Raw genomic sequence first — 12,196 nt, forward strand, 5'->3', positions numbered from 1 at the left:
CCCGCAGCAATGGGAAAAGAGGCTCAATATGTCTGCAAAGACATACAAACCAATCACAACAAGACACTAAATGACTAAAAAATTACACAAATGGCCAAAAATCACGCAGAATTATTTCAAAGAGATGCAAAATAACTTCAAGGACACACAAACCAACCACAAGATGACACAAAATAACTGAAAAGACACCATAAACAATTGTATAACAACTACAAAGAGACACAAAACCACCACACTGTCTTTGAGTCTTGCTCTTCGCCTAAAACAGTGGTGGGGCCTTTAGCATGTCTGTGCCCCGGGGGGCCATTGTCTCATAATCTGCCCACAGTTGCAGGTTTATTGAGTCCTGCAGCTTGATGCTGTATACAGATGTTGTTTTCCTATTGACAGAGCTACTGAATTCAAACCGACCAATCACAGTCACGGACATGCAAATCAGAGCCGGTAACGTCACGCCTACGTTTGACAAACGACCAATGGTTGACAGTGTGGGCGGGGCCTGAGGGACAACAGCGGAGGATTCAAACTGAATATGGCTGCGGGTAAAGATGCCGATGAAAACACACATAATAGAAGGTAAGAACGAATCGAGACTGACATTAAAATGTTTAATGGTAATTGAATTGACGCAGTGTTAGCATAACTCACGACAAAAGCAGAACTTGAGACATTTAAATCGGTGAAAATACGCAGGCTACGCATGAGACTGATTGACAAGGGCTGTCACTCTAACGTTAGCTGTCAGCTCAAGCGAAGTCATTTTAATGCTAACGTTAGCTGCCGAAAGTTACCATATGAAAGCTGAAAAACTAGTCAGGTAACTACCACTTGGTAGCCAGATATCGTTACTAGCAATTGAAATGCTTGTTTAGGAGATAAGTCAGGCAACGTTAGTGGGAATTCACAGCTTATGTTAGCTAGCGTTAGCTCGGGAGTCGTGTGTTAGCATACGTTTTCGCAAACTGCACAAGCTAAATTGAATTTAAGTTAGCAAAGTTAATTTGGCTTAATTACGTTAGTGGTGCAACACTGTGAAATTAGCCCACTGCTCATATGTTTCAGCACACGCATAACTTTTGTAAAGGCATGAACATAATATCCAAAGCACCAAATCCTGCCTTTGTATAGCTTATAACGTTGATGTTCAAGCTTTGTTAAAACTGTCAGAGGTGTAGTTTCAACTCTCATGTCATTTGTGAGGTTGTAGATGGCAATGTCGTCAGAATTAGCTTTACAGAAGGTGGTGAAGATAAGATTAAAGGGACACTATAACGAGTTTAATCATTGAGTTTAATTTACTTGATATGAGGAGTACTGCAGCCTGTGTGTGAAAACCGTTGCTTAGATATGGTATGTACACAGATTAGCTAATACATTAAAACCACTGGCGGGTGAAGTGAAGAACATATATCATCTTGTTCTGCTGGGAAACCATTGGTTCTGGCGTTCATGTGGACGCCACTTGACATGTTCCGCTCACCCAAACACAGTTGCAGACCAGGTTGCCCCCCTCCGCCCCATGGCATGGCAGTGGCCCTTTAGCAGGACAGTGCATCATGCTACACTGCAAAAACTGCTCAGGAATGGCCAGAGGAATGTGACAAAGAGCTCATGTCATCGACTTGGCCTCCAAGATCCCCAAACCCCAATCTGACTGTGCATTCGTCATTAACCCTAACCCTAACCCTGACGGTACCCTAGAGGTGCCCCTCATCCACAGTGGGACCTCCTTGGATTGGACTTGACCTCTGGAGGATGTCCTGTGGTGTCAGCGCCTGTGCGTTAGCGGTGGATCCTTTCAGATTTATTGTGTCAGCATGTCCCATAGATGCTCGATCAGATTGGGGTAGGGCTGGGCAGTATGGCCTAAAATCAGTATCACAGGATTATTTTGAGGGGATGTGGTGACGGTATGATATCGCGGTATTGTCTTGTCTCTTTTTTTTATACACCTTAAATAAAACAATTTAAAAAGCCATACAAGTCTAGGATGGTAACTATTTATTGTCAGAAGTAAAACGGTTGCTAATCTATCTATTATTGTGTATAAAACGTTATATAGTATATATAAATGTTGGAGGGAAGAGGGAGGGCCGGCAGCTCCTGGGCCCCCTTTTCCCGCGGGCCTGGGTTTGGGGTGGTCGGCCAGGCCACCTCCATCATGAAGTGACGGATGTGCATGAAGCAGGCCGGCCGGCCGCACGACTGGGGGCATTTCTGAGCAGTTTTTGTGGTGTGGCATGACGCACTGTTCTGCTGGCAGGCATATGCCATTGTAATGAGATGATCAGTGTTCTTTTCTTCACCTTACTTACTTACTTACTCAGGCCTTTAAATTCCCTGAGGAACATAGGCCATTGACGAATCTCCTCCATCCTCTTAGGTCTTGTGCCCTCTTAGTCAGTTGTTGCCATGACAGCCCATTTACTTCGCCTGCCAATGGTTGTAATGTTTGTGTGATCAGTTTATATCCTGTGTACATGCATTTCATAATGGTTTTTGACTTCTGCAACAAAGATCATTCATTATTAAGGATCCAGTAGCTGTTAAAGCATACACAAATCACAAGCAGCTGTTGTCAAATTTCAAGACTAAGTAGCCATTGATTTTTGTGTAATCATGAGTTGTGCCTTCTCCAATACTATGAGAAAACTGTGTACAATCTTCTTGTGTCTCCCCCTCAGAGGTACAGTGTGCAGTATGGTGATCAATCATGAGGAATCACCTGGGGGCTCTCATGCTGGCCGACCACCCGTCATCTTCAACCCAGACTTTTTTGTGGAGAAACTCCGCCATGAGAATCCTGATGTTTTCCTTGAGTTGGTGCTCAGTAACATCACTCGCCTAATTGATCTTCCTGGTACAGAGTTTGCACAGCTCATTGGTGAGGAGGGTCCCAAGACCCCAACTGGTGGGAATGGAGGCTTCTTCCGCTCTTTCAACTTCCTCAAACGCAAAGGTCAGAGGTCAACTAGATGACATCTAGAAATAACCACCAGCAAAATAATCTTCACTTCTTTGTGTTAAGTTTCAAGTCCTTTGAAAAAAAAATTTCCTTCATGCCTGTGTTCTCTGATGCACAGATAACTTGTTGTGCTTTTACAGAAAAGACAGGATTAGTGTAAATGTATTTGGGAACAGATCTGCTGCAGTTGCAGTTCTGCAAGATCAGTGCTGTTTTTGTAGCTTGTTTGTTCTCATGGTACACTGATGTGTTCTTTAATGTGGTGTATAAGACTTGTCACCAGACTTGTTCTTTAGTGTAAATGTCGGCTTTCAACCTGTGTTGCTTTGCTCATTTGCAATGTATGTGGCAGAAATGGAAAAGGTCTTTCAGTAAATTTTTATATTATCACTCACTCTCATCTCCTCTATAAATTTCACAGATAAAGGCGTTGTGTTTGGAACTCCCCTGACAGAGAGCTGCATTGCCCAGATCTACCAGCTTATTGAGTATCTCAGTAAAAGTGAGTCATCTAAAAGAAAAAAAAAGTTGGTGTTATATCTTTACCACAATGACTTTCAGAAGCCAACAGCAGTCAGAACAAGTCTCCTACAAAGAATTTGATTTTACACATAATACAACCATAACTGCCTTCAAACAATGAACAGCCCTTTTGTCTGCCATCAGTCCATCACCACCGAGCAATGTGGATAGCACTTAACTCCTCTTGTGGTTTGGAGTAGTGTGGGTGGCATGTTTTCCTCTTAGCTAGACAAAAACAAAAAACAAATTCTAAGGCTGACTGAGCACACAGTTGTATAGACAAAACTGGTTTGGAATCCTCAGATGTTTTATGTTTTTACTTGCTGCTACCCACCTGCTCTTACGCACTCAGATCTCCATGTGGAGGGTCTGTTTCGGGTGCCGGGGAACAGTGTTCGGCAGCAGACCCTGAAGGAGCTCCTCAACAGTGAGGCTGATGTCGACCTGGATTCTGGAGACTTTCACCCCAATGACGTGGCCACGCTGCTTAAGACTTTTCTGGGAGAGCTGCCCGAGCCCCTGCTCACACACAGACATTTCCACGCGCACCTCAAAATTGCTGGTATCAATACACACACACACACACACACACACACACACACACACACACTCAAACATTTTGTTATACATTTATCTATGTACTCATTTTAAGGCACAAATACTGGAAGAGAAGCAGCAATGTTAGACCTTATAGCATAAAATGATGCATATTTTAAAAGGCAGGACCTTTGAAATTCATATGCCAAGATGTCAAAAAGGACGCCACTCTTGATAAAAGTGCCAAAGGAAATTTAAATGTTTATGGCACTGATAATGCTCAACAGAGAAAGAAAGTCAGTACATATGATTTTGTAATAATTTTAGTAAATCTATTCCTGACTTCACTTTTTCTACCCATGTCCCTCCTCCAGATATGACTCTGTTTGACGAACAAGGGAATAAGACTGCGGTACCCAACAAAGAGCGTCAGATAGAGGCCCTGCAGCTCCTCTTCCTGCTGTTACCTCAGGCCAACCGGTCACTGCTGAAACTCCTGCTGGACCTTCTCTACCACACTGCCAGGCAGCAGGACAAGAACAAGATGTCCGCCTTTAACCTGGCCCTCATGTTTGCCCCGCATGTCCTCTGGCCCAGACATGTAAGATTTGGAGTTTATAACTTCATGATAAGGATTCAAGGACAAGGGGCTCCCCAAATATGACAAAAATATTGTAGAGCTAGACATTTCTGCTCATTTTGGGAGCTTGTTATTTACCGCAGTTAGTCATCCACCAAAGAAAATTGCTTTAAAACTGCTATGGTCACATTTTCCTTAAAATCACTTTGGGTAGAGTTTGAAAAATTTAAATTCTGTTGCCCCCAGTGGTAGTGTCAGAAAACAGTTATCTATTTGCTAGTGATTGCAAGCTGTTAATGACACTCGCTTTGAATTAGATTTTTTTATTTTATTTTTATAAATCTTTCTGCCCTGTAGTGGTACTAATAAGTGACTTTAAGTGTTCCTCTGTTCTGTTTGGCTCCAGATGACAGCCGGTGACCTGAAAGACAATCTGAAGAAACTGAACAACAGCATGGCCTTCCTGATCAAACACTCGCAGAAACTCTTCAGGGTGATTATTGACCAAACACACGACTGAACAATCACACTGTTACGGATAGAAGTAGGTTAGTTATTCAATGTGCATACTGAGTCCAGAAACACTCCGAGTCAAGCACAGAAACAAGTCGGGTTCTAGAAACAAAATATGTGACTGATTTTATGGATAATCTGTGGATGAGTGACGTGTCTGCTGCATGTTGTTCAGGCTCCAGTCTACCTGCGGGAATATGCCAGAGTGCACTTCGTTGGTACCAAGGCACTGCAGACCAAGGTTCGTGGAGAGAGTTCACAGTAGAGCACAAAAACAGAAACACCCCATAAATTTGTCAGTTAGTCTTCACATCCCCTCCTGTGAAAATGGTGTTCGATCCCTATTCTTTCCTTGATATCCTAGTCAAATGTAGCTTTTACAGAAGACAAACTTTGTTAAAAAAAAACAAAACAAAAAAAAAAACCTAAACAGTGTGCAGTATATTTTAAGGCAGTGAATGAGACTGAACAGTTCAAGTTTACATAGCTTGCTGCAAAACATATGGTCATTAAAGCCAAATCCTGCATTTCTTTTGAACCATAAACTCATCATTCTCATCAACTCGTCATTTTGCCTCCTTATACATGTGAAATAGTTTCCATTTAATGTACACAACCTGAGTTGTCCTCTCCTCACTCAGGATGATCTGGAGCTGCTGGCGGCGAGCGGCTCTCCTGCTCAGCGGACAGTGTTGCCCCTGAAGAGGACGGCCGTTCTGGGCCCCAGCTCTCAGGAGCAGTGCCAGTCACCGGCTCAGCAATACACAGAAGAGGCTCTGAAGGAGCTCTTCCGACACGTCCATCACAACATGCCAGACTCCGCCAAGAAGAAGAAACTTGTCCGACAGGTTCACTCCAGGGTCTTTTTACTGAAAACATAAATGTGGAAACTTAGCTCCTTTTGCTTTTAAATTGCAACTCACTTTACTTTTAAAGTTTGTGTGTTAAATGTCTTAAATATAAGTGGTGCTTTTTTTGTGCAGTTAGTCAAACAGACAACCTCAGGGACACCTACTAATGAGCCCCACAAGGTCCCCCCAGCTCCCAGCAAGAAACATCCACGGTCCCGCTCCTTTGGTGGCCTCATTAAGGTACTAAAGAACCCTGGAAAGTCACGACAAGGAGAAGAACAACAAAATAAATCAGAGCATGTCCTCAAATGAATTGTGGAAATGATCAGTTTATATATTTATTTCTCAGAGACAGTGCATGTTCAGAAACATTACTGTAAATATGCCAGATGGAAAGACATTTTAGTTGGTCTTTTGTAAACTAGGATAGTTAGTCAAAGACAGATAATCAGTGCAATTCATAATATATGTAAAGGAAAAACTAATTTGTATTAAGCAGTTGAAAAACAGTCCTTTTAAATGGAAAAATCTTGTGATGTCTTGTCAGTAAACTGTTCTGACATGTACTTGTTTTGACATTTGTATATTTTCTGAGCTAAACTAACCTCTTACAACTTTTTTTTTTTTTCCCACCTGATGGTTTGGTAACAGCGCAAAGCTCGTGGTGAGCAGCTGACAGCAGAGAGGCGGGTTCGTCACATCTCTCCTGATACCGTCACCAGGGCAGGAAGAAAGCCTGGTAAAGAGAACGTCATCCTGCAAGCGGTGAGGTGTTTTTTTGTTTGTTTGTTTTTTTTGTTTTGTTTGGAAGTCGGCAGAGGTGGGTAGAGTAGCCAAAATTGCACTTGAATAAGATTATTGTTACTTAAGAACAATATTACTCAAGTAGAAGTATAAAGTAGTCATCCAAATGATTACTTGAGTAAAGTATTTTGCATTAAAACTACTCTTAAAAGTATAATTTATCCAAAAAGTTACTCAAGTAAATGTAACTGAGTAAATGTAACTCATTACTATCCACCTCTGGAAGTTGGCAACATCTAATGCACTTAAAATATTTGTTGTACTTTTTCTCTGTGGTGACAACACACTTATTTCGGCTCTGACATTGTGTTTGTATGATAGATTTTATTCCATCTGCAGCAAAATTAGCAGATGACCTGAAATGTCCATTTTTGTCTTTCTATCAAAAATAATAACACTATTTTATTGTGTGTGTGTGTGTGTGTGTGTGTGTGTGTGTGTGTGTGTGTGTGTGCGCGTGTGCACACAGGTGAACAGCCCATTAAATGGTCCTGTGCTGGGGAAGGCAGGGCTGGTAGTGAAAAACCCAGACTTTATTTTCAAAGAGAACAAACTTCTGAAGGTTTCCAAGGTATGACACAGTGTGTAAACATAATGCATTTTGCTTTGCAGTATTTGTAGTTTTCCAAGTCTGCTTTAACCAGGGCTTGAAAACAGACTCCACAGTGACTCACAAGTTGCATTTTTTATCGAAGACCTGTATTTTTATTAAAATGAACTTTTTTTGATAATAACGAAGAAATTGCTGACCACAGACATCAGTCAAGACTTACATGCACTCATGAAACCTTGTGTTCTGAGTTTATATTTTCTCTCACATCACCTCTCAGAACATTATAGTGTTCTGTGCGTATGACATAGACTCACACTGTGTCTCATCTTACTATCTTACTATGTAATGACGGAAACTCTGTCTGTGTGTCTGTGCCACGTTTTTCTCCTCACTGACTTGGTCAATCCATGTGAAATTTGGCACAGTGGTAGAGGGTCATGGGACGATGCCAATGAAGCAATATTACATCAATTGGCCAAAGGGGGGCGCTATAGCAACCGATTGAAATGTCAAACTTTGAATGGGCATATCTCATGCCCCGTATGTCGTAGAGACATGAAACTTTGCACAGAGATGCCTCTCCTCATGAGGAACACATTTGCCTCAAGAACTCATAACTTCCGCTTATATAGATTTTCCGCCATTTTGAATTTTTTGAAAAACACTTCAAATGGATCTCTTCCTAGGAAGTTTGAGCGATCTGCATGAAACTGGGTGAACATAATCTAGGGACCAATATCTAAAGTTCCCTCTTGGCAAAAGTTGGAAAACTTACTAAAACTGAGCTTCTATAAGGCAATGAATATTGCGGAGGGCGTGGCTCATCACATAAAGGTGTAGAACATCTCAAGGGTTTCACCCATCACCACGCAACTTTGTAGGCATATGACCACACATAATCTGAGGGGACCCCTCCATTATTGACCCCATCAAACAAAATGGGGGCGCTAGAGAGCTCATTTCTTATCTAGGCCTAACCGCCACATGGATTTTTACTAAACTTGGTAGATATGTAGAACAGGACGCCTCAAGGTGACTGGAGAAATTTAACTCTAATTGGCAACTGGGTGGCGCTATAACAACAGAAAAATGCTTCAAAATGGCTAAAATGCGACCGATCGCTGTGGCTCCCCCTGTGGACCAATGTTGTTGTTTTTTTCTAATTTCTTTCTTTCTTTTTCTAATTTATGGTATGGTTTGGCATGGTATGGTATGCTGTACTCAATGGGTATAGAGTAGTTTAACTGTAATTTAAGAGATCCTCTCGCCACCCACCCATCCATCCATCCCTCCACCTCTCTTTCCTCCCTCTATTCATCTCTTAGCAGGAGTCTTCCTCCGTGACCAGGATGGGTTTCTCTCCTGTTTAGGAATCTCACTGTAAAACCGGACATCTTCACCTCGTCTCGGACAACACTTGGGCAGTATTAATACTTTAATTCCTCATGGTTATCATTGTGTTTTCATTGTAGTAAGTATATTTTAACTGTGACTAATATACAGCAGCTTTAGCCTTAGCCAGGACAGCCAAACCAAAGCCAAGAACTCTGTCTTCTTTTCACCGCTGGACGAGATTGTTACAAACAGGTACCAACAGCTGAATTAAATCCTCCACTGTAGCTTTGCTCTTAGATGGCCTCAGTGTTAAGTTGCATGACTTGGATAAAATTAATTTAATTATTCTGACCTCAGTATGTGATGTCTGATAAACCATGCTAAATGTTTTTGTTACTTCCAGAAATACATTTAAAAAGTCCCAAATTGCTTTCAGTGCTGTTCATCAGTATTTTAGCATTCAGGTATTATAATCGTGTATTGAGACAGACAATATTTTTAGCATGATTCAGTAAAGGAACTATATATGACAAAGAATATTAATCAGCCACACTGTTAACTGAATGGGGTCCATTTAGTTTGGGATGATAATGTGTATCTGTGGGACAAGATGAAGGCTGTAGCAGCTTTTGGAAAGGATGTGTATTTCCTTTTTAATGATGTCCTTCACTTTTTTAATGTGTTTTTATAGTACCACATAAAGGTCAAGTTTCAGTAGTATTTTGGAATATTTCTGCTGTCAGATTTTTGTGATTGCATCTGGCTGATTTTAAATCGTGAGACCTTTTCTGTTTGTGAATCACAATAATTCTGCATAATAATCTCAATATACCAGAACCATGTGTCTGCGCTCTGATCCTGCTGAAAGATCATGTTTTAAACTGTGCTTAACATTTCACGTCTAAGCATTAACACTCATCACATTGCTTGACGCACTGTTTTGAGTAAACACTGACTAAACTCTGGGGCTGTTGCTCAGCTCCACATTTTGATGTGAATAATTTAAACAATGAGTAGGTCTTTGCTTTGGTTTGGCTTCGCTGGCTCAGACCTGCTTGTGCCAGTTATCACTTGAAACTTGTTTTATTAGCTACTGTATCAGAATCTATGACCACTAGCAAGCTAAGCGTACAGTCTGCTGTAGAGTGTCGAATATGTATACATGTTGTACAGTCTGTGTGTGTGTGCGCGTGTGTGTGTGCGATTGTAAGGTTTTAGACTTTATTTTTATTTGGGAACTTTGATGTTTTCGGTACGAATGTGATCTAAGAGTTTGGTTACTGGATGATAATTGAGCAGGTCACTTTTTTTTTTAAAAATGTTTCATCCTGATATGAAAAACAGGATTTCTTTGATAACTACATTTGCTACTCTCACAGGTTTGTTCATCATGTGACCATTGACTGGGACCCCTGTTTGTGAATCTGTCAAATATGACATGTTACATTCCCAGAATGACTCGTGGGACTTAAAATATGTTTTTAAACAATTTATTTTTTTACTGGCTGGATGATGGAAAGGTCAAGTGGTTGTGAGAGATTTGTTATGTTGATGTTTTAAATGAAAGTCTAAAGAGTGTTTTTATATGAATTTACTCTGGTTGAAATGAGCAGTAATCAGTTACAGTCAGTTACTCTCCTTAACATGGTGTGTATGTGGTCTTAAGATGAGGCCATACTCTTGTTAAGACATGAGAATGAGTAAAGCAAGAACGGAACGTAGAGTATTATAATTGGACGTGAAACTGTGTCATCTGTTTCTGTTTTAGTATCACTGTTTGTCAGTATATTAACATGTTAGATGTTAACAGCCCATCATGACAAAATATACACCTGTTAGATTTATTAATGCTGAATTTAATCTGTGCAATCCAGAACTGTTTAAACAGATAAGATGAAACTGACACAGTGCTTTTAACTTTTTTTTAGCTTTTAGCAATTAACAGGGGGAATGTAACTTCAGACATAGAGGGCCAACGTAAAGGTCTAGTAGAGACAATATTGAGTTTGAACCTGTGCTGAGTATGAACATTTTTCTCACAAAACAAAATGCAAAGTAAGCTTAACAATGTCTCAAATGCATCAGTGTCTAACACAAACAGCTGTGCAATCTGTTTCCTAATTAGATCACGGTGTGGAAATTGCAAAATTGTGATTCAAATCTACATGGATCCCACAAAGAAGTAAACAGTGGCACCTTTAAACATAGTTGCTGGTACATGAAAATTTAAGTCAGCACTGGAGAAGCACATGTCTCCTATCTAATGAGGGCAGCGCAGTTGAAAGAAATTAGAATTAACGATTCAGACAACACAGGTGCATTGTCAGGTTTGCATTTGCAGAAGTCAAATCATACTTTATGCTCCTTTTTTAAATATTTTGGATCATACGTATGTATTTTTTGCATCGTTCTCACTTCCTTCAGCTTTACTCTTCATGGCTTGACTGAACTGACGTCTGCTCAAGCGAATACGGATGCACCAGTACCAGTTTCCCAAGCTCCTTCATAGGGAGGTCAGAGGTCAGCTGCAGAGCTGGTGGGGCTGCACTGCCCTGCTTATTAACACGTCAGCAGGAGAGATGCTCAGCAATATGAGCCTGAGCCCAAGCTGGATCTGTGTGCATTAGTTTTCATAGAATTCGACACTGATCTTGAAGGGTTGCTCCATCATTTCATCGGAAATACTCAAATGTTTCTGAGTTTTTGTGTCGGGAATCTGTTATTGGTGCATCCTGATTTGAAAGTGTTGTGGATGTCGTAACGATGGGTTTGTCGAACGTGAATACGGTGCTGAACATGACTGATGTGACAGGTGCAGATGGACACTAAAATATCTTACCTCCTTTTGTTTTATAGTATATGGTACTAATATTCTGAAGGTCATTTTGTACAGTGGTCAACACAGGACCATTTTTGTTTTTAAATGAACCTGACTGAATTAATCTCAGCAGCCTTTTGAAACTGATTTGGGATCTCTGCATGTCGTCTTTTCTTCTTATCATGACATTGTGTCGTCCTTTTCAGTTTTCAAAACACTGCAGTTTTACAAACCTGTTCAAGGGAGAGCAAAATTGAATTCTTCTGTATTTATTGCGTTTGGGGAAACAAATGTCTTTTTATGTGGATGGAATTTAGGAGCCAGATTTAAGGTACATTGATTTTTGTTCTTTTCCTTTTTCTATTTTTGTTTTGTTTTGAGTTTGCTTTTGTCACCCAGTCGGGAGCAGTTATTTCTGTGTGATGTGGAAATTATTGTTTTATATTTGAAACACAAAAAGCCCCTCAGAGCCTTCTTGTTTTCAGTCTGTCTGTGTTGCATGTCTGTTCTGTTATTCTCCTTACATGAATGTGAATTATTTAGTTACTGATGTCCTGCCGTACATGGTCACTGATGAATTCTTCTGAACACTGTGAGAACAGCAGAATTACAGGGAGTTATAAATGACAGAAGTGGGTGGAATCTGAGTTCTTAAATTTTACCTGAATGGTTAATTGCACCTTAATGCTCTGAGCCGTGGGGAAACATCACTTTTACA

General features: G+C 40.6%; 1 protein-coding gene across 2 annotated transcripts; it reads left to right on the top strand.

Moving 5' to 3' along the window:
- Positions 1–499: 499 nt before the first annotated feature.
- On the top strand, positions 500–11,651 carry arhgap19 (Rho GTPase activating protein 19). Of its 2 annotated transcripts, none has more exons than XM_049570826.1 (12): positions 500–576; positions 2,685–2,959; positions 3,387–3,467; positions 3,840–4,049; positions 4,399–4,625; positions 5,011–5,097; positions 5,293–5,358; positions 5,759–5,965; positions 6,101–6,208; positions 6,620–6,733; positions 7,242–7,343; positions 8,651–11,651. In XM_049570826.1, exons 1-12 carry the CDS (start codon positions 533–535, stop codon positions 8,693–8,695), a joined length of 1,566 nt encoding a protein of 521 aa, XP_049426783.1. In that variant the 5' UTR covers positions 500–532; the 3' UTR covers positions 8,696–11,651. The 2 variants fall into 2 exon arrangements, with proteins under 2 accessions (XP_049426783.1, XP_049426786.1); XM_049570829.1 differs by having other exon boundaries at positions 8,654–11,651.
- Positions 11,652–12,196: the final 545 nt, after the last annotated feature.

Source organism: Epinephelus fuscoguttatus, linkage group LG3 (assembly GCF_011397635.1).
Source record: "Epinephelus fuscoguttatus linkage group LG3, E.fuscoguttatus.final_Chr_v1".
Lineage (NCBI taxonomy): Eukaryota > Metazoa > Chordata > Actinopteri > Perciformes > Serranidae > Epinephelus > Epinephelus fuscoguttatus.